Source organism: Cherax quadricarinatus, chromosome 58 (assembly GCF_038502225.1).
Source record: "Cherax quadricarinatus isolate ZL_2023a chromosome 58, ASM3850222v1, whole genome shotgun sequence".
Classification (NCBI taxonomy): Eukaryota; Metazoa; Arthropoda; class Malacostraca; order Decapoda; family Parastacidae; genus Cherax; species Cherax quadricarinatus.
This window is the reverse complement of record NC_091349.1, coordinates 7,156,100-7,179,880: the sequence shown is the minus strand read 5'-3', so window position 1 is coordinate 7,179,880 and position 23,781 is coordinate 7,156,100. Positions and strand designations below refer to the sequence as shown.

The 23,781-nt window shown below is 43.9% G+C and overlaps 1 protein-coding gene across 1 annotated transcript in view; it reads left to right on the top strand.

Moving 5' to 3' along the window:
• LOC128698009 (carbohydrate sulfotransferase 11) overlaps positions 1 to 19,753 on the top strand; it is a 51,003-nt gene extending 31,250 nt beyond the window's left edge. The window contains exons 3-6 of the mRNA XM_070097457.1: positions 12,628 to 12,796; positions 13,020 to 13,190; positions 14,418 to 14,623; positions 15,805 to 19,753. Coding sequence (XP_069953558.1) covers positions 12,628 to 12,796; positions 13,020 to 13,190; positions 14,418 to 14,623; positions 15,805 to 16,096 — 838 coding nt within the window. The 3' untranslated portion in view covers positions 16,097 to 19,753. The remainder of the gene's footprint in view (positions 1 to 12,627; positions 12,797 to 13,019; positions 13,191 to 14,417; positions 14,624 to 15,804) is intronic.
• The last annotated feature ends 4,028 nt before the right edge of the window (positions 19,754 to 23,781 follow it).

The window sequence follows — 23,781 nt, the reverse complement described above, 5'->3', positions numbered from 1 at the left end:
CGGAAGAATTCTGCAGACATGCAATCTAGGGGGTCGTAGGTAGTGACTTAGTCCAGTATGAGACAGGACTGAACCCTTACTGAAGGTTCCAATAGCATGGTCAGTAGAAAGGTAGTGTTGTAAATCTTCTTGCTGCGCATGCAATGAGAACAGTGTATACACACTAGGAGAAGTATATATCAGTGTGTTTGTTTCAGTCCTTATTACAGGGATGAAAGCATTGTTCCCTGTCCACAAGTGATGTATAGCCTTTATGACCCTTTGTGTAGTGGATAGGCTTTCAAAATGATAAATCAATCAATATTGTAATACTGTATATATAAAGAAAACAAAATCGCCATTATCGTGAAAGGTGAATAGCACACTTTCAGCCAGTAACATAAATCACTTCAGAAAGTTATAATCTCGCATTTAGTTTATGTACACTAAGACAGTTATTTTTAATACTCACACAACTGTGAGCCTGAGCTTGCTACCATCTGCAGCTCATAAGACTGCCATCCCCACGAGCCCATTTGAGGCGGGGTAGATGGCAGACCAGAGGCCTAGGTTCTCCCTACGAGCCCCGTGAGGGCGGGGAATGTGGCTAGGCCTGGGGACACTTGGTCCCAAAGATGAGGAGGTACTTGTACCTCCTCCCATGGGAGACTTAAGTCTCGAGACACTCCCCAGATAGGGAGCCAAGGCCGGGTCACCACTACTTGGAAAAGACCCGGGCCGGGAGAATACCGGCGAATAAAAAAAAAAAAAAAAAAAAAAAATTAATACTCACTAAACAGTTTTTTTTATATGTTTATATATTACATTTATTTTGCAAATTTACGATAATTTCAGTATATATTTTTAAAATTCGTTTGGCTGTTTATGATCAAAGTATTTTTAACACAGTTGAGAGGGTACGTACACTAAAAGGTGTGTGTTTCTGAGGATATGTACGCCAAGAGATGTATACCTTTCAGGATATTTACAACAAGAGGTATATATCACAGGATATATACCGAGAAAAATAGATTTCCCAGGGTATGTCGTGCCGAATAGGTAAAACTTGCGATTTTGGCTTAAATAGCAACGCTCTTCTTGCTGAATAAGGCAAGCAAAAATCTCTGTATGCAATAATTTCGCAAAAATCTTTCTGATCCTAACGAAAAAAAATATATCTCATTGTGTTTATTATTTAATTACTGTAAATTTATCTAAAAAATATTTAGTTGGATTAGGCTAAATTAAATTACGCTTGTTATAATAAAGTTAAGTAAGTTTTCTAAGGTTCTTTTGGTACAAAAATATTAATTTTTACATTAACCTAATTGAAAAACTAATATATCTTTAAACGTATAAGATTTTTTTTTAGAAAGGACCTAATTTTAAATGAGTTCTTGCTAACTGACCAGTTTTACCTATTCGACACACACACACACACACACACACACACACATATATATATATATATATATATATATATATATATATATATATATATATATATATATATATATATATATAATCTCAGGACAAGGCACTGGGGGTGGAAATCTTGAGCTCAAGTACTTTCACACTTCTCAGTGCGTCATCAGGAGCTGTGCAATGTTGCAAGGGAGCAATCAAAGCAGGGAGAGAGGTCTGAGTAGTGTAGGTGTCCCTGCCCACGGTTACTCTTAAACTGGGACCAAGTTAACCTTGGAAGGTGACACTTACGCTACTCTGAGACCTCTCTCCCTGCTTTGGTTGTTCCCTTGCAACATTGCACAGCTCCTGATGACGCACTGAGAAGTGTGAAAGTACTTGAGCTAAAGATTGCCACCCCCAGTGGCTTGTCCTACATAGTTAAGATAGCCCGTCTGCGATTGTTTGCGCATATATATATATATATATATATATATATATATATATATATATATATATATATATATATATATATATATATATATATATATATATATATATATAATTAACAATTCGCAAACAGGCGAAATTATTTACCAACTTTGTCTCTACGTCCACAGCAGGAGTTGAACCTGCAAACTGTATCAGTCCACAGTACTTTACCACGGAGCCAGACTCCATATAAGTATGGGCGCCCAGCCGAAGCTAGACGATGTTTTCCCATACCCCGGGCCACCAGGCTTGTTTTCAAAGTTATTCATCAAATTCTGCCACATGCAGTGGACAACGAAAGAGATTTGAAATGCTTAACAATTCGCAAATAGGCGAAATTATTTACAAACATTGTCTCTACTGTATCAGAGTCCACAGTACTTGACCACGGAGTATGTTTCCCAGAGAGACAGGGTGATCCAAAAAAAAAAAGAAAAAACTTTCACCATAGCTCACACATCATCACTGTCTTTGCAGAGGCACTCAGACACGACAGCGTGACGTCGCTCCAAACTGCCAATATCCCAAACCCCTCCTTTAAAGTGCAGGCATTGTACTTCCCTTCACAAAATATTACCCTGCTCAAACTCCAACAGCTTGTCAGGTCCCAAAAACCATTCGCCTCCCTTCACTCCTATCTAACACGCTCACGCACGTTTACTGAAAGTCGAGCCTCTCGCCCACAAAACCACCATTACCCCCTCCCTCCAACCTTTTCGGGGATGACCGCTACCCATCCTTCTGCTATGGATTTATACGCTCTCCAAGCCATTCTACTTTGTTTCAATGTATCTAAATGACCAAACCACCTTAACAGCCCCTCTTCAGCCCTCTGACTAATACTTTTAGTAACTCTACACCTCCTCCTAATTTCCGCACTACGAATTCTCAGCATAATATTTACACCACACATTGCCCTTAGACAGGGCATCTCCATTGCCTCCAGCCGCCTCCTCGCTGCAGCATTTACAACCCAAGCTTCACACCCATTTAAGAGTCTTGGTACCACTATACTCTCGTACATTCCCTTTGCCTCCATGGATAACGTTCTTTGCACAGATACCTCAATGCACCACTCGCCTCTTTTTTCTCATCAGTTCTGTGGTTACCCTCATCCTTCATAAACCCATCTGCTAACAAGTCAACTCCCAAATATCTGAAAACATTCACTTCTTCTATACTCCCTCCAGTGTGATATCCAATTTGTCTTTAAATCTTTTGATACCTTACTCTTATCTATGTTCACTTTCAACTTTCTACATTTACACACCCTCCCAAACTCGTCCACTAACCTTTGCAACTTTTGTTTAGAATCCCAGAAAAGCACAGTATCATCAGCAAAAAGTAACTCTGTCAACTCCCATTTTGTATTTGATTCCCCATAATTTAATTAATCCCACCCCTCTCCTTAATACCATATCATTTACTTCTTTTACAGCCCCATCTATAAATATGTTGAATAACCATGGCGACATTACACATCCCTGTCTAAGACGTACTTTTACTGGGAAATAGTCTCCCTCTCTCCTACACACCGCAACCTGAGCCTCACTATCCTTTCGAAAAATCTTTACAGCATTTAGTAACTTACTACCTATTCCATACACTTGCAACATCTGCCACTCTATCATATGCCTTTTCGAAATCCATAAATACAAGGAAAATTTCCCTACCTATACCTGTCAGAAAGACAGCAGCGAGTCAGGGTACGAGGCAAGGCGTCAGAGTGGGCGCCTGTGACGAGTGGGGTTCCACAGGGGTCAGTCCTAGAACCGGTGCTGTTTCTGGTATTTGCGAACGACATGATGGAAGGAATAGACTCCGAAGTGTCCCTGTTTGCAGATGATGTGAAGTTGATGAGAAGAATTCAGTCGGATAAGGACCAGGCAGAACTAAAAGGGATCTGAACTGGCTGCAGGCCCTGTCCAGCAATTGGCTCCTGGAGTTCAACTCCACCAAGTGCAAAGTCATGAAGATTGGGGAAGGGCAAAGAAGACAGCAGACGGAGTACAGTCTAGGGGGCCAGAGACTACAAACCTCACTCAAGGAAAGATCTTGGGGTGAGTATAACACCAGGCACATCTGAAGCGCACATCACCCAAATAACTGCTGGAGCGCATATGGGCACCTAGCAAACCACAGAACAGCATTCCGCCATCTTAAGGAATCGTTCAGGACCCTGTACACCGTGTACGTTAGGCCCATATTGGAGTATGCAGCACCAGTTTGGAACCCACATCTAGCCAAGCACGTAAAGAAAATAGAGAAAGTGCATAGGTTTGCAACAAGACTAGTCCCAGAGCTAAGGGGTATGTCCTACGAGGAGAGGTTAAGGGAAATCAACCTGACGACACTGGAGGACAGGAGAGAGAGGGGGAACATGATAACAACATATAAAAATACTGAGAGGAATTGACAAGGTGGACAGACAGAATGCTCCATAGATGGGTCACAGCAACAAGGGGACACAGTTGGAAGTTGAAGACACAGATGAATCACAGGGATTTTAGGAAGTATTTCTTCAGCCACAGAGTAGTCAGAAATTGGAATAGTTTGGGAAGCGATGTAGTGGAGGCAGGATCCATTCACAGCTTTAAGCAGAGGTATGATAAAGCTAATGATGCAGGGAGAGTGACCCAGTAGCGGCCAGTGAAGAGGCGGGGCCAGGAGCTATGACTCGACCCCTGCAACCACAACTAGGTGAGTACACACACACACACACACACACACATATATATATATATAATATATATATATATATATATATATATATATATATACATATAATGTGTGTGTGTGCATGCATATGCAGAGCAATCCTGTGACATGGCCTGACGCATTACGTTTCTGCCTTGCCTCGGAGACTTTTTTTCCTATTTGTTGCTAGCTTTGCAACATTACATAGCTCCTGACGACGCACAGAGTGCGAAAAATCTTGAGCCAAAGATTTCCATATACAACGACGACTGTGGAGAAATTTTCTCCAGGAGGGGGGTATCAGCCCCCTTCAGCCCTTTCAGCCCTGAGGGGCCACTCAGAAGGGGCGAGCGTCTTGTTTACTGCTAGAGTGAGTAATTGATCACAGATGCTATGCCACGTAGTCAAATGACCTCTGCTCCTTGCAGCGGTGTTGCAACGTGTATTTTTATAAGAGACAGTACATCTCTTACTTAGCAGGACAATTAAGGAAAATCCTGCTCCCACTTTATTACCATAGTAAAACTAGTGTACATTGTTGTCTATGATTAAGACAGCAAGAAACAAACATTCTGCTTTGCTTCATCGAGGAGGTGACAAGGATGCAAGGTACTAGGTCAGCGTTTTTTTTTTGTGCTGGGGGCAGTGACGGCATGGAGCGCTGTGGCGTCTGGCAGACTATCTTTGACTCTACTACGAGTGACACTGACGCCAGGATAACCAACAAAGAACACTGATCTGTGCGTTAGTGTGGACAAAGTGTCTTACAAAACACGATAAACATAAGAAAAGTGTGATCAGCTTCTCTTGTGATACATTGTGAACAATAAAGACAATTCTTGTGGAACATAGTGTACCAGTGTGCGTTTCCTAGACAATGGAAGACGTGGACATCCAAGGACACTTCAGCTTCTATCAAGTCACTGATATCTGTCGAAGGTGTTGAGAACACCATAGCTCACGTTACAAAGAGCAAGGTATGTTACGAATTTCTTGTAGATCGGGGGATTGCGCAATTCTTGAGTCACAAGGAGTTTGTAATCAACCTATAATCGGCAGTAAGGTGTGGACTTTTGAGTCCAAACAAGTAAGTATTTCGTCAGCCATCATCGAATGAAATATGCTGACATAACACCTCCTAGGGGTAATTTATACTTACAAATTGTATCTCTTGACAGCCCACTGTTGTGATGGTTTCGACAGCTTCTAGACCTCGTCTGCAGGGGCGGCTGTGTAGACGATTTGCTGTCATTTATCAGCTAAGTGTTCATTATATATAGTTATAATAAACACGGCAGGTAAGGCCAAAAATCTCAACAACGACAGATGTCTATATCTTTCTGGGTACTAACACCCACGAACATAAAACAGGACGGGACAGCACTGCCTAGCGAAGAGTACAGGTAAGTCACTCCAATACGAGTCATCTGCATCCGATCTAACCTTACCACCAATACTGCATAAAACAACAAAATCACTGGTTGAAACTGTACTCTATACTGTATACTCTTCTTTCTTTTCTTTGCCTCCTTTCGTAAAGAGCCTCTTCGCGGACACAGATGCAGTGCTTGGAGATTTTAGATAAGATTTCTAGATTTTACCGCACTGGTCGCCGCTGCCCAGCGGTGAAAGTAGCCACTCTCATTGCTGAGGTCCAGGTAACAAACCCTGGAGATTAATATAACATAAGATTCTAGATTTTACCACCGATGTGCCTAGTTTATTGTGCACCCCATATCCATCCTGTGCATGGAACTACAAGAGCATATGGATATATAAAAGGCCTAGGAACTAGGCCCCAAAAGGGTTAACAGGTGTACATCTGGATTTGTTAGGTAAGACACATATGCAACAGTTAGGTATCTTTATTTCGAAACGTTTCGCCTACACAGTAGGCTTCTTCAGTCGAGTACAGAAAAGTTGATAGAAGCAGAAGATACTTGAAGACGATGTAATCAGTCCATCACCCTTAAAGTTTTGAGGTGGTCAGTCCCTCAGTCTGGAGAAGAGCATTGTTCCGTTGACTGAAACAATATCCAGATGTTCACATCTGGATTTATATCTACAGCTCACTTAACTGTTACAAGTAAATTTAGGAATTTAGTAAATTTGCTTAATATATCTGGTATCTTATTTTCATCAATAAGATACCTTGACATGTCACATAGGATATTATACTGTCTATCTCCTTATTCTTCAGTAAGTAGACAGTTAAGTACATAGTATTCAAGATAGGGATGACAGACACTCAAAGTCAAGATGTCTTGGGCAATCAAGTCTGTGTTCTGGAACATAATTTGCAAAGACGTGATGCTCTATCACGTCTATGATCACTTCTCAAAAAAAAAAAATTAGGTTTTTATCAAGTATGTGCATCACATGTCACTAATTTCCAGTATTATATAAACAATATATAAGTTGCATAGAAGTATTCAAGTGGTCAAGTGTTACTCAGTGTACAGAATAAGTGGACACCAAAACCTCGCCGTTCAGTTCAGAGGAATTGAACGGGTTTAGCGCTTAATAACGATTAATAATCATAGACAAGATAGATTAGCGACCTTGGATGTCTTGTGAATCCCCTGCCCGATATCCAACCTTCGGAGGGGAAAAAAAATGAGACAATAGCCTCGTACCAGAAATACTCCCGGGAAATATTTTATCCAAAACACACACCGGGAACTAAGACTGCGAGAAGTTTAAATTTTGCCAACTTATTTTTTTTAATGGGATGCGCTAAACGTCAGGAAAATTTAAGCAAGAAAGTTTACGCCAAGAAAATTTACACCAGGGAAAATTTACATTTGGAAAATTTTCACCGTTAAAATTCACATTAGGAAAATTTTCACCAGGAAAATTTTCATCAGGAAACTTCTGGAGGGACATTAAAAATCCGCACTAAAAAAAATGATTTATTATTCACGATTACAGTAAAAATAATGATTACAGTAATAATGATAATATAATGCAACTCAGGATGCCAATCAGCATCCTCCCCCTTTTTTTATCTCCTGAACGGCAATTACAATAATTTATACGTTAAGCGCTAAACCCATGTGGACCATTCATTGGTAATTACATTAAAAGTAATTCTTGTTTGTGAGGAGGGAGGGAGGGAAGGAAAGTGGGGAGAGAGATGGAGGGGAACGAGGGAGAGTGAATGAGGAGGGAGGGAATTACTTAAACACAATCGTTATGATATAAAACTCACTAGGAAGGTAAGTGAGGAGCTTAACCTTGTTATAAAGGACTTGACTTGTAAAGTTGTCATGGAGCCACTAACATCAGGGAGAACAGCGGGACTCTGGCGTCTGTCTACCTCGTACATAAACTCAACATCGTATCCTTTGATAAAATACAAAATATAAAATTCAATTATATTAAAAACACGATGAATAAAAAGACAGTACTTTTCGTAGTGTTTTCTTCGTGGTTGTTACTGGTGGTGGCCGTAGTGTTGTGCGGAACTACGCTCTACCTGAAGAACCTCAGCCAGAGCTTAGCCGAGAGCTACCACCAGATCATGATGGTGGTCAAGCAGCATGTTCAAGGTAAGTTATCATGGCATCGCTCAGTCTGGAGTGTTGTCATGGGTCCTCCCCAGTACGCTCACTCCTCGATGGTCCTCACAGATGTGTACTTCAGCGGCATTCCCTTCATCGGGAGAGTGTTCCAGTTGGCCGGGTACTATGGCCAGGTCGTCCAGCTGCTGGAGTACGCCAAGCACATGAAAGTCAACGTAGAATTCGTCAAGATTCCCTCCCTCGTCGGTACCCTCAGCGTCATCCTGGGGGCTGCAGCAGTAGTAGGCGCTACAGTCTGGTGTTATTACAGGCTCCTCGTGATGTTCGAGTTGACGTGGGACGATATGGTCTTGCTCGAGGTGGAGCCAGCCGGCCGCCTCCTCAAGTCTGCCAGCTGCAACAGGGAGAAGCCTCGTGGCTTATCTAAAAACGAGAAACTCAGGCGCTTCACGGAGTTGGTTAAAGAGAATGACCTTCGTGACTTCATCTGGGAACACCTTAAAGACCTCGTGAAGGATCACCTTGCTTGCTTGGTGAAGGACAGCAGACTCGAGGAAGTAGTTAAGGGTCACGTCTCGAGGATGCTTGAGGAGTACGTCACCGCTGAGCGGATCCAAGAGCTAGCGTCTTTCGGGCGAGACGTGAGAGGACACCCAGAATGCGACATTTCGCATTATTACGAGTTTCCAGACAAATTCATGGTCGGAAATCTGGCGAAGAGTTCCAGGAATGCTGATGGTGCCCAGAGCTTCAGTGACCCTTATACTGCCCAGAGCTTCAGTGACCCTGATGCTGCCCAGAGCTTCAGTGACCCTTATGCTGCCCAGAGCTTCAGTGACCCTGATGCTGTCCAGAGCTTCAGTGAGCCTGATGCTGTCCAGAGCTTCAGTGAGCCTGATGCTGTCCAGAGCTTCAGTGACCCTGATGCTGCCCTTCGCTGCAGTGACCTTGATGCCTCCCAGTGCTGCAGTGACTCTGATGCCGCCCAGGGCTATATTGACTCTTATGCTGATGTCGCTCAGGTCTACAGTGACTCTGATGACTCCCAGGATTACGATGATCATGATGCCTCCCAGGACTACAATGGCTCTGATGCCTCCCAGGGCTACAGTGACCCTGATGTCGCCCAGGTCTATATTGACCCTGATGTCGCTCAGGTATACAGTGACTCTGATGATTATGATGCCTCCCATGACTACAATGGCTCTGATGCCTCTCAGGGCTACAGTGACTCTGATAACTCCCAGGGCAGCAGTGATTCTGATGACTCTCAGAGCAGCAGTATCTCTGGTACCTTCCAGGACTACGATGATCATGATGCCTCCCAGGACTACAATGGCTCTGATGCCTCCCAGGGCTACAGTGACTCTGATAACTCCCAGGGCAGCAGTGATTCTGATGACTCTCAGAGCAGCAGTATCTCTGGTACCTTCCAGGACTACGATGATCATGATGCCTCCCAGGACTACAATGGCTCTGATGCCTCTCAGGGCTACAGTGACTCTGATGACTCTCAGGGCAGCAGTGATTCTGATGACTCTCAGAGCAGCAGTATCTCTGGTACCTTCCAGGACTACGATGATCATGATGCCTCCCAGGACTACAGTGACTCTGATAACTCCCAGGGCAGCAGTGATTCTGATGACTCTCAGAGCAGCAGTATCTCTGGTACCTTCCAGGACTACGATGATCATGATGCCTCCCAGGACTACAATGGCTCTGATGCCTCTCAGGGCTACAGTGACTCTGATGACTCTCAGGGCAGCAGTGATTCTGATGACTCTCAGAGCAGCAGTATCTCTGGTACCTTCCAGGACTACGATGATCATGATGCCTCCCAGGACTACAATGGCTCTGATGCCTCCCAGGACTACAATGACTCTGATGCCTCCCAGGACTACAATGATTCTGAAGATTCCAATTTTAAGATGAAATCACATCTCCGGTGCCGCGTATCCGAGAGAAACTCTCTCTACACATTGTCAGTAGAGGGAACACTACAACGCGCTTTTCACCAGGAACAAAGCGTCATTGAGCTGGAGCTGGAGCGTAGGGAGGAACCTTACACCTCAGTCGAAGTCAACAAATTGATGTGTCACTTGGCTCAGAAGTTGAACTTCGTGACGAACCTTCCCGGAGAATGGAACAACGGTCGTATAAGAGAACGACTCATGGAATGTTTTGATATGCAGCACCTCCTCTTACCTCCCTTGAGGCTGTTGAGGTTCCAGTGATAGACAGCAACACCTCAGATAGCCACTGAATCGAGTTAAATACCGTCCAGCAGTAGAGTCGTGTTATATACCGTCCAGCGGTAGAGTCGTATTAAATGCCGTCCAGGGGTAGTCATATTAAATGCCACCTAGCAGTAGAGACGTTAAATTTGTTTATTTTTTGAGAAGTGTATACACCTGGTTGTTAACTACTCACACACTGTGACTACACACTGCATAACTAGTTTTTAGTGCAAGTCAGAGCGAAACGTCATCATCAGTTTCAACTTTGTGCGGGTTATTTCTGTATTGTTCCAGTCCCGCTATTGTGTCTTTTTGTTCTGTATACAGTCTTTACCTGCGTGGGGCAACAAACACCTATGTAAATGGTAGACTTTATCACCACCTGCACCTTTGCTGCCCCCTAGCTGCGATTTTCTCATACCCAGCCCTGTAGACTTGCACCCTTCACAGGTTGTATATTATTCTCTCATGGTCACCCATCCACTTATGAGCCACACCCACCGAGTCTTAACCTTACTCTAAAAAAAATCATATCTCAATTTGAAATATTTAAAGAAGACCTGGGTCTTCAGGGGGGTTAAAGAAGACCTGGGTCTTCAGGGGGGTTAAAGAAGACCTGGGTCTTCAGGGGGCTAAAGAAGACCTGGGTCTTCAGGGGGGCTAAAGAAGACCTGGGTCTTCAGGGGGGCTAAAGAAGACCTGGGTCTTCAGGGGGCTAAAGAAGACCTGGGTCTTCAGGGGGGCTAAAGAAGACCTGGGTCTTCAGGGGGGCTAAAGAAGACCTGGGTCTTCAGGGGGGCTAAAGAAGACCTGGGTCTTGCAGGGGGCTAAAGAAGACCTGGGTCTTCAGGGGGCTAAAGAAGACCTGGGTCTTGCAGGGGGGTTAAAGAAGACCTGGGTCTTCAGGGGGGTTAAAGAAGACCTGGGTCTTCAGGGGGGTTAAAGAAGACCTGGGTCTTCAGGGGGGTTAAAGAAGACCTGGGTCTTCAGGGGGGCTAAAGAAGACCTGGGTCTTCAGGGGGCTAAAGAAGACCTGGGTCTTCAGGGGGGTTAAAGAAGACCTGGGTCTTCAGGGGGGCTAAAGAAGACCTGGGTCTTCAGGGGGGCTAAAGAAGACCTGGGTCTTCAGGGGGGCTAAAGAAGACCTGGGTCTTCAGGGGGCTAAAGAAGACGACCTGGGTCTTGCAGGGGGCTAAAGAAGACGACCTGGGTCTTGCAGGGGGCTAAAGAAGACGACCTGGGTCTTGCAGGGGGCTAAAGAAGACCTGGGTCTTGCGGGGGCTAAAGAAGAAGACCTGGGTCTTGCAGGGGGCTAAAGAAGAAGACCTGGGTCTTGCAGGGGGCTAAAAAAGAAGACCTGGGTCTTGCAGGGGGCTAAAGAAGACTTGGGTCTTGCAGGGGGCTAAAGAAGAAGACCTGGGTCTTGCAGGGGGCTAAAGAAGAAGACCTGGGTCTTGCAGGGGGCTAAAGAAGAAGACCTGGGTCTTGCAGGGGGCTAAAGAAGAAGACCTGGGTCTTGCAGGGGGCTAAAAAAGAAGACCTGGGTCTTGCAGGGGGCTAAAGAAGAAGACCTGGGTCTTGCAGGGGGCTAAAGAAGAAGACCTGGGTCTTGCAGGGGGCTAAAGAAGAAGACCTGGGTCTTGCAGGGGGCTAAAGAAGAAGACCTGGGTCTTGCAGGGGGCTAAAGAAGAAGACCTGGGTCTTGCAGGGGGCTAAAGAAGAAGACCTGTGTCTTGCAGGGGGCTAAAGAAGACCTGGGTCTTGCAGAGGGCTAAAGAAGACCTGGGTCTTGCAGGGGGCTAAAGAAGACCTGGGTCTTGCAGGGGGCTAAAGAAGACCGGGGTCTTCAGGGGGACTTAAGAGGTCTGGGGAGGATTTTCATCGTAGTAAAGAAGACTGGGGATGTAGAGAGGTCCTGATCTAGGAAACTGAATGTACACTTAGGCGCTGTATGATCCCTACTAGTTTAGCGCTTTCCCATGAATATAAGATTGTGTAGTGTGACAATAATGTCTACAATGTCTACAATGGTAATATGATAATTATTTCACCTTTACCAAATGTCGATTTTTCACATACAACTTTAAAAAAAATTTTCGAGATACGTTATTTGGTTAATTACATTTAATTAGATTAGGTTTTATTAGGTTAGGCTAGGATAGCTTAGGTTTGGTTAGGTTAGGATAGCTTAGGTTTGGTTAGGTTAGGATAGCTTAGGTTTGGTTAGGATAGATTTGGTTTGGTTATCATAGGTTAGTTTCGGTTACATTTACTCCCATCTTCTCTATCACCAGTGCCAACCACTTAGCGTTCTGCCCCGTGTACAAGGCTGCTAGCACCTCCTGGTCCATCACCTTATTGGAACTGGGAGGATACTGGAGAGAGAGCCTCAAGAAAAAGAACTCCTTACAGCTCCTCCTGAAGCAGATCTTCCCTAGGATAAGCAACTTTGCTGCTTCTTCGGTGAGTGTGTGTTTTATTGCTGGGTTTCTGTTCCTGGTCCCTACCTCTTAATTATCATTTAAAATCACCATAACTGCATCTCATAGTTACAACTGAGATGGAGTGATGTAAATGGTCCAAGTCGGACCGAAACGTCGTTGTAAGCTCGTCTTTCCTACGTTCAGGTTGTTTGTGTATACTGCATTGTACCACCACCATCACCTAACTTCCACCTCCCCGGCAGATCACCTCCGACTGTACTCGCTTCATGGTGGTGAGACATCCGTTCGAACGCCTCGTCTCTTGCTACAGAGACAAGTTCCAGGATGCCAGTAAGGGCTACTACTACCTTCACTACGGTGAGAAAATGGTCCGACGCTATAGGAAGTTTCACGATGGCCTCTCTCAGCAGCAGGTAAGACTGATCACAGAACGAGTGGGACTTGAGCTAGAGTAAGCCACAGCCATGCTGGTGTGGGATTCGTCTGTAAAAAAAAAAACCCTGCATTTGTGGTCACTGTGGTGGCCTATGCTAACCTCCCTGTGGTGTGTAGAAATATAGCTAGTTGGATGAATCTTAAGAGCCAGCTGGCTTGTGAGCTTTAGTATTCACTTGCCACCGGTTCCCTGATTTGTTTACAGTTGTCTTTTTACGATTTCGTGAATCACGTGAGACTGATAAAGATAGAACCCTCCGTGAAAACACTTAGGGTCACAGTGGAAACAATAAGGACTCCAGTAGCAGTATATATGGCATCCTGCCGACAATGGTGATAAAGCCAACTACGTGGACTTATACAGTACAATGAATAAACATTGATTGTTTCCAGCATATATGCATCCATTATGCGCTTTGGAGACCAGAACTGAGCTGCAAAATCTAAATGAGGCCTCACCAACTTTATATAACATTTACGTATAACCTTGGGATTTCTGTATTTCTTAATATGAAGTAATGATCATTATTTTTAGAGATGAAAATCTAGTTCTCTTAGGCCAGCAGATTATTTAGGAAACGTATTGTTCACTAGGGGCTTTTTCAATCATCTGATCAAGACTCTTGTTAGGAGACACTGCTACATCCTGAATAAAAATACACCTCAATTACTGCCCACAAAACGAATGTGGAGTGACTACCACCCACAGAATGGATATAGGATGCCTAGTAAAACTATAGAGCTGACTAACTACAGATTTTACATGTTTATGAAGCGCCGAACTGGTCCATATTCAGCGCAAGGACTGATGGATCCTCGACCCTCTGTCTGTTATTCGCAACAGAAGCTGTTCATGCATATAGGCTTTCCATAACTGCTATCATTATTGCCACATATCTTGCATCTCCACAGACATTGCTGTGGGAGGAACAGGTCAGGTTCAAGTAAGATATAGTATCACTAACGTCATTCTTCAAGCTTCAGTTGTGACAACGTTTCGCTGGTTTACATGATCGAGCTCTACACAGATCAAAACATTATTTCAATAATATCTTGCTTTGCAACTGTTTCTTTTTTTTCGATACCTTCATATCTGACACCTCCCTAGAAATCGCTGTTGGAGGAGTAAGTGATGTCTAAGATTAGGTTGAGTGAATCGTACCCATATTATTACCTTCATACTCACATTTGTTGCATCTCCTCAGATATCGCTGTTGGAGGAACAGGTGAGGTCTAAGGTGAAGAGGGGCCTCCCTGTGGTACTCCCAGAGAACCCCTTCGCCACACCTCTGGGCCCGACCTTTTCTGAGTTCGTGCAGTACATCCTGGACGCACACCATGACGATGAGCATTGGAGGACGTACGAAGCCCACTGCTCTCCCTGCATCCTGCCTTACGACTTCATCCTAAGGTGCATCTCTATATTAGCTTTTTCTGTAATAATTTATTTTAGGTTTCTAAACATTTTATGAGGTGTACTCAGGTGTTATTGCATTTACTAAAAAAAAGTTGGCCTCTTTGTTCTTCATACAGGGATTCCTAAAACAATAGATATATATATAATGAGGTGGTATCAGGCAAAAAGGAATAAGAGGTGCGAGTTGGTTGGTGTCAGGTAATGGGATGGGTAGTAATTTGTTCGCCAAATAGTTGGAGACACTGAAGGTGCCTGATTTTTGTGACATGCTGTTTGACACTCATATTAGGGCGACTTCCAAGCAAGTTCGTGTGCATAGGTCACTCTTGCGAGTAACTAGTGGCTCTGAATTAGGACTGAAGAAGCCACTCGTGATTAAACGTTTCCTTTATTAAATGTCATAACTGTACACTGGTGTCCACGTCTTTTCTGTATCACTATACAGTGGACCCCCGCATAACGATCACCTCCGAATGCGACCAATTATGTAAGTGTATTTATGTAAGTGCGTTTGTACGTGTATGTTTGGGGGTCTGAAATGGACTAATCTACTTCACAATATTCCTTATGGGAACAAATTCGGTCAGTACTGGCACCTGAACATACTTCTGGAGTGAAAAAATATCGTTAACCGGGGGTCCACTATACTTTATATAACGAATTGACTTACGATACTGAAACTTTATGGGGTGTGATGTAATCCACATAATTTTCAATGTGTATAAGACTTCCATATGTGCTGATTTTAAATGAATATCTTCGACATATTTTATATATCCTTGTCTCTCAATTACAATATAATCTAAATGTCTTTAATCATGCGTAGTATAAGGCATTATTTATTATTATTGTTATTATTATTATACATAAATCTAGGATACAGTGGTCTCAGAACCTGATAAGGTGGAACCATTATGTGTATAGTTTGTATAGAGTTACTAGAAGCCTATTGAAAGTGAACGAGTGTTGTGACTTTTAATGGTTAAAGACCATTATAGTGTCAGTTTCATCTCCAAACTGCGAGTCATTTGTAAACTACAAATCTAGTATGTCGGCTAGTCGCCACTCACAACGCCTAAGTTGTGTTCAGCAGCTGTAACTCGGGTGTTCTCTGATATGAACATTGTATACTGGTATCACCCAGGAGTATAACGTATACCGTATCTTTACCATAGGTTCGAGTCACTTCCCGAGGAAGGCAAGCTCTTCCTGGAGTATCTCAACCGGACTGGCGACGTCCGCCCCAGGTGGGACAACCCAACGCAGGGCGTCAAAACAGGCCAGGTAGCCTGCTCTTACTTCAAGCAGCTCCCACTACCCTACGTCCACATGCTCTACGAGAAGTACAAGAGTGACTTTGATCTGTACGAGTACTCGCCCGATGACTACTTCAGATGTGCTAAAGATGCTAAGCCTCTGTCGACGGTGCCAGGAAGAACTCGAAGAGAGGAAAAACGAAGTAGTTGATGATTTAAAAAAAAAGTGTAGTGCGATAACAATGTATCGATTTTTCTAAACCAAATAGAATACACGCATTGAGGGCAAGAAATTTCGCTTAGAATACAGACCGAATTATTGTTATACTGATGAAAAAACGCTTAACCCGTATGGGGTATTCAGTGCCTGTGGTATAGGGGTGACTGAGATTCTATGTTTCTGATTATTGCATGTACAAAATATGCAGAAATCAAAAAGATCGTAGATAGAATCCACAGATACGGGATGTAATCAGTTTTCATCAGTGAAAGTGGAGGGTGGTTGAAAATTCCTTGGATCAAGAGCCTTAACACACTTGCAGTGTATTCTGTAAAGGAATGCAAAGATGTATCTTTTTACAGACTTCATGTATTACTACAAAAGAAATTTTTCTAAATTATGAACCCAAGTAAAAAATGAACATTTTATTTAGTGTATGAAAAAAATTTTTGACAAAATTCTGCGTATATATCTAATCATGTGCCAAATAATATAAAGCCTCGATAAATATTGCGTAGTAAAATAAACGTGGAACGTAACAACCTCAAGTTTTGCAAGAGCATTTTACGAATTGACAAGATGGAGTGAATGACGACATTTCGCCCACACATAATATTTATCAGTTCAGAGGACGTGATAAAAAGGCAGAAAGAAAACAGAACTCCCAAGAAAACAAGACGTAGGTGAAAACTAGTCGCTTTGTGTACTTTATGGAATATCCACATGATGTATACCCTGAAGAGTCTATTTCTCTGTGTATATATGCTGAGAATTTACTGTAATCGGTGTATTTGAATTAAAATATTCTTGTTTGGTGATGCATCAGTAGTCGTGTGTGTGTGTGTATTATATATTTATACACACACACTACTGATTATATATATATATTAAATATATGCAATAAAATCACAGGAAACACGTGATTTCAGAATATGCAAAACAACTACTGTGAAAAAATAGAGAAATTCCAAGCGCTTTCGTGATTACTCACATTATCATTGTTCCTTGATAATGTGAGTAGTCACGAAAGCGCTTGGAATTTCTCTATTCTTTCACAATGGTTGTTTTGTGGGCGAGGGGCTTGGACTTCCAGCAGACGTGCGTGAGCGTGTTCGATAGGAGTGAATGGAGACGAATGGTATTTGAGACCTGACGATCTGTTGGAGTGTGAGCAGGGTAATATTTAGTGAAGGGATTCAGGGGAAACCGGTTATTTTTATATAGCCGGACTTGAGTCCTGGAAATGGGAAGTACAATGCCTGCACTTTAAAGGAGGGGTTCGGGATATTAGCAGTTTGGAGGGATATGTTGTGTATCTTTATACGTATATGCTTCTAAACTGTTGTGTTCTGAGCACCTCTGCAAAAACAGTGATTATGTGTGAGTGAGGTGAAAGTGTTGAATGATGAAAGTATTTTCTTTTTGGGGATTTTCTTTCTTTTTGGGTCACCCTGCCTCGGTGGGAGACGGCCGACTTGTTAAAAATATATATGTATATAGGACCCCCGCCTTACGATCAGCTTCCAATGCGACCAATTATGTAAGTGTATTTATGTAAGTGCTTTTGTACGTGTATTTTTGGGGGTCTGAAACGGACTAATCTAATTCACAATATTCCTTATGGGAACAAATTCGTTCGGTAACGGCACCTGAACATACTTCTGGAATGAAATTATATCGTAAGGCGGGGGTCCACTGTATATATATTTATATACTTTTGTGAGTGTGTTTAATGAAATGACCAAAATTTTTAAACTTGTAAGCCAGCGGAAGGCCTCGGTCAGATGACCAAAACCTCCAACGACGGGTCATTATCTAAGACCCGCCGTTGTAGGGTGATGAAAAGGTTACCGTGCAGCTTTAATGATCCTAATGTAGACATAGACTTTAAACTCCGTTAACAACCATTAGTAAGAGCACCAGCAGCACTACCACACTATTCCCAGGCACGAACAGGTTTAGTGCTTCCCCAAATATGTAATAAGATTGGTATTATAATTAATGCCATTTCATATTATTTTCAGATAGTCACATATGCATCTTTAATATATTTTAGTTACCCTTGAATTCACATTAAATTACTAATTCGGTAAGAAATTATCAAAGATTTTTTTTCAGTTTTCTGACTTGACAATGTAATGGATTACTACTAACTGGTAACATTTAATGGTTTTTAAAGATGTGGACTGGCAAGCCAACTGAATTTTTCAGTCGGATGACCAAAATCTCCAGCTGTGGGTCATCATATGACTAAGACCCTCGTAAGGAAACACTTGTTCTATTTCCAGACAAACTTTACCTAACCTAACCCAGCATAAACAAATCACGAGAATTTAGTCATTATAATATTTCATTTCACAACCTACCAGTTTTTGGTTAATATGTTTGATTTGAAACCCATGGACTGCACTAGGATCATAGGATTGCAATACACCAGTCAAGGATACTTTAATATCCACACTTTTTATTTAATTAAACCTCTTCAAGGGGGGCTCCTTGGCATGGTGAAGAGGCTCTTGGTCTGAGGAATTAGACCTGTCGGTCTCCTTCCTCAGACCGAACCAAATTACCCCCCAATTCCCCCTTCCCTATCCCATCCTCCCCTTTTCCCTTTCCTCATCCTCCTCCCCACCCCTCCCTTTTGCCCTTCCTCTTTTTGGCCTTTCGGATTTTTCCCACAGGCGCACTAGTTCCTAGGTAGGGGAAAGGGTACTGGGGTCCATCCCATTCCATTGAAGTTCTTGGCGGTGGCGTAGTTTGCCGTGGAATCTGGATCGCCTGGGGATGTCCCGATCCCTCTCCGGTATCCCAGAGAGTGGCTTTGGGTGTCTTTCGGGCGACGGGTGTATCTCGGGAAACCACCTTTTGGATTCCGGGGGTGGTGGCCGAAGGAGGTATGCTTTGTGGCGGATATCCGGCCGCCCTCTCTTTTGTCCACTGAGGTAGCTCGGCAGATGTGAGGTTGCTATCCCGGATTGCTGGTTTACTGGCATGATGGGTAGGGTATGGCATGGGTTCCATGCTGCATCTACGCTACTTGCTGTGCTGAGGTCCTCTTGGGCGCGGAGGGAGATTTTTGGCCCTTTCATTCCTCCTAGGAACTATCCCTCCCCGGTTCCCCCTTTTTTTATTCTTTTTTTATTTTTATTTTATTTTCTTTCTTTTTTTTTCTTATAAACAAAATGAAAAAGAAGTAACCTAACCATGGAGAACCCAATCCATGAACCTGGTACCCCCAGGCCCCTTCTTGATACTGCACCCCGTTCTGACCCAGCCTCGTCTTTGGACCACTCTTTGGACACTCCTCATGCCTCTGTACCTCTTGCTGGTGCTGTTTTCTCACCCGCTTCAGGTACTGAGGTCTCGACTGACTCCTTTAATTTATCTGACCTCCGCTCTCCTTTGACTATGCTTCCGGCCTCTCCCTCTATGGTGCGGCAATTTTCGAATCGCCGGCCCATTCCACGTCGGACCAACTCTGGTCCCACTCCTAAACGCCAACGACAATTACCTGCTGATGATACTTCTCCACCTTCTCGTTCTTCTCAGAAAAGATCGACACGTCCTGCACTACCTTTCCACTCTCAGTTTCAGACTGCACAATGGACTAAATTCTTCACTTTATGACCGACTTCCTCTACCGCCTATCTTTCCGACCACAGTATTGGCAAGGCACTCCTACACCATGTTGGTAAAGATATTTCTTTTCATGCTCTTAAGAGCGGTACGCGCATCATCACAGTACAGAATGCTACCCAATCTCATGATCTTTCTCTTCTTTCCCATATAGATACTGTTCCTGTCACTATTGAAAAACATCATTCTCTCAATTCTTGTAGTGGTACCATCATTCTGCCCCATACCATAGTTCAACAAAATTTCCAGACATGGGGCAATGACATTCTTGAACAGCTGGAACTCCAAGATCTCCCAATCCTCAAGGTGGACACTTATGTTCTTCCTGCTCGCGGGCGGAGACGATACCCTAGCAATGTGGCTCGTTTAACTTTTGACAGCCGTGAACTCCCATCCTCAGTTTATGTAGCAGGACATCAGTTACAAGTTCGAAAGGTGATCCCTACACCGCAACAGTGTAGAAATTGCTGGCTATTTGGCCATCCAGCGAAATATTGCAGATCCATAGCCGAATGCCCAGTCTGTGGTGCCGATGACCATTCTAATACGTCTTGCAATCGACCTCCCTCTTGCCTTAATTGTAATGAGGCTCACCCTTCGTACTCTCGCTGTTGCCAAGTCTACTTAAATGAGCGGGAAATCTGTTATATCAAAGAGGCAGAAGGTCTCCCTTATGCCATGGAAGTTTCTCATCTCCGCCTCCAAGGGAGACTACCTCGTGTTTCTTATTCCCATGTTTCAAAACGTCCCCCCACTTCTGGGGTCCCATCTTCTGCAACCTCCTCTGTGGTTACCTCTCCCATAGTCACTCCTGTATCTAATTCTTTTGCTGTCCTAGGCTCAAACGTCCCTACTTCAATGCCTCGGTCTGTTCTCGCTTTGTGTTCTCCCTCACAAGCCTCAGTATCGACGAGACCTCGTACGACACCTCCTCCCAATCATCCCTCTACTTCTCAGAAGTCAAAAAAAGGTCCTTTAACCCCTCCTTCCCTTCTTCCACCTCCTCATTTTACCTTCCCTGTCTCTGTACCGGGTTCTTCCCCTCTCACTGGCTCTGTTACAGGTGTAGAGGTTCACCCTCCTCCTTGTACTATACCTACCTCCCCTGTTCCCTCCCAAGTTTCTTCCTCTTCTGCCACCTCCCAGGTTTCTGCCTCTTCTGTCCCCTTCCACACTTCTTCAGTTCCCTCCACCCTTTCGCCCCCCCTACCTTGGTACAGTCCATTACAGTTCCAATCTTTACTCATCCTCCCCCTACCATCTCCAATATTGTCTCGCATACAACGTCTCTGAATTCCGAAACACTTGAAGCAATCTCTGAATATATTGCAGAGACCAAACCATCAATGGACACTGATCCACCCTCTGTTCCTTCTCTCTCCTCTCCTCTATCTGTGCAACTCCTTTCTTCACAGCGCACCGTTCCTTCGCTGTTTGAACGTTTTCCACTGCCTCCGCATGTGGACTTTTCTAACCCCTCTAGTCCGTAGGAACCCTTACCTGCGGATTTTAAGTATCTTTATCATTGCCAATCATGGCCTATTTACAGTGGAATATACGCGGCCTCAGGGGTAATCGGGGTGAGCTTCAGATGTTACTCTCCCAGTTTTCCCCTGTTGGGTGTTTGCTTACAGGAACCAAAATTACACTCTGCTGTTATCTCTCCCATCTCAGGCTATAATTTATTGTATTCTTCAGATCCTTTTCCTGATGGGACCTTTAATGAAAGTGCCCTTCTATGCACTGATATTCCGTACCATCAACTATTTGTTCATACTTCACTGCATTACACAGCAGCCCATATCCACTTGCATAGGTGGTATACGCTCTGTTCTTTATATCTCTCCTTCTTGGGCATTATCTATTCTGGATATTACCTTTCTTGTTTCGTCATTACCGCCACTGATTCTGTTACTTGGCGATTTTAATGCCCAGCATTTCCTCTGGGGGGGTCTCACTGTGATTCCCGTGGCATTCAGTTAGAGGCTTTTCTTGCCACCCACCCCCTCCATGTTTTAAATACAGGTACTCGCACCCATTTTGATCCTCGGACTCACACTCTCTCTTGCATCGATCTCTCAGTCTGCTCTTCCTCCGCCGCATTAGACTTCACCTGGTCTGTTCTCCCGGATTTACATGACAGCGATCATTTCCCAATCATTCTTACTTCCCCTTCATATTCACCACCTCTTCGTATCCCATGCTGGCAATTTGATCAGGCAAATTGGAACCTTTACTCACAACTAACTGTTTTTGTTGAGGTTCCTTCTTCGTTCTCCATTGATGAGCTTTTACTCCTCATCCTCCGTTTTAACTGCAGCTCCTCATTCTATACCCCAAACTTTGGGCAGGCATTCTCAGAAATGCATGCCTTGGTGGTCTCCTGCTTGTGCTCATGCAGTACGTTTGAAACGCGCTGCATGGGGCAGGTACCGGTACAATAGAACCACGGAGAGACTTCTTGATTTTAAGCAGAAGCGTGTGATCGCTCGCCGTGTTATCCGTGACGCTAAACGCACTTGCTGGCGAGATTATGTCTCTACCATCACCTCTGCTTCCTCAGTGAGTGCAGTCTGGAAAAAAGTTCGAAAACTGAGTGGTAAATATTCTCCTAACCCGGCTCCTGTTCTGCGGGTTGCCGGTGTTGATATAGCAAACCCACTAGATGTTACCAATGAAATTGGCAATCATCTGGTCCGTATTTCTCAGGGGCTCCATCTATGCCCCTCGTTTCTTTCCTCAAAGTCTGCCAGAGAGTTAGCACCCTTGGACTTTTCTTCTCTCAGAGAAGAACAGTATAATGTGCCTTTTACACTTCAAGAACTGGAGGCAACACTCTCAGCTTGCCGATCATCGGCAGCTGGGCCCGACGAGATCCATATTCGTATGCTACAACATTTACATCGGTCAGCCCTTGCAGTCCTATTACGCCTTTTCAATCTTATTTGGTCACAAGGAGTTCTTCCACAGCTGTGGAAATCTGCCATTGTTCTCCCTTTCCGCAAACCAGGCACTACGGGACATGAAGCCTCCCACTATCGTCCCATTGCTCTTACCAGTGCAGTTTGCAAAGTGATGGAACGCCTGGTAAATAGACGTTTAGTGTGGTACTTAGAGACACACAACAGTCTCTCCACTCGTCAATATGGCTTTCGTAAGGGGCGTTCTACCATAGACCCCTTACTACGCTTGGATACGTATGTTCGTAATGCCTTTGCGAATAACCACTCAGTTATTGCCATATTTTTTGACCTTGAGAAGGCATATGACACAACTTGGAGGTATAATATTTTGGCCCAAACCCACTCATTAGGCCTCCGAGGCAATCTACCATCCTTCCTTAAGAACTTTTTAACTGATAGACATTTCCATGTTCGGGTTAATAATGTGCTCTCCCCGGACTTTATCCAAGCTGAAGGTGTGCCCCAGGGATGTGTTCTGTGCACAACACTTTTTCTCCTTGCTATTAATGATTTGGCCTCTAGTCTTCCATCAAATATTTGGTCATCACTCTATGTTGATGACTTCGTTATTGCCTGTGCAGGCGCTGACTGTCACCTCATTACAGTTTTTCTCCAGCATGCGGTCGACCGTGTTTCTTATTGGGCCACCACACATGGGTTTAAATTTTCCAGCACTAAAACCCACCAAATTACTTTCACTAGACGCTCTGGCATCTCCGATCATCCTTTGTACCTCTATGGCTCCCGTATCCCTGAACGTGATACAGTCAAGTTTCTGGGCCTCCTCTTTGACCGTAGGTTATCCTGGAAACCTCACATTACCTCTCTGAAGGCAACTTGTCACAGCCGGCTGAACCTTCTTAAAACCCTTGCTCATCTTTCATGGGGAGCTGATCGTCGAACCCTCCTTCGCCTACATTCCACCCTCATTTTATCGAAACTTGATTATGGTGACCAGATCTATTCAGCGGCATCTCCTGCTACTCTCTCTAGCCTGAACCCCATTCATCACCAAGAATTACGTTTATGCCTTGGTGCTTTTCGCTCTTCCCCTGTTGAGAGCCTCTATGCAGAAGC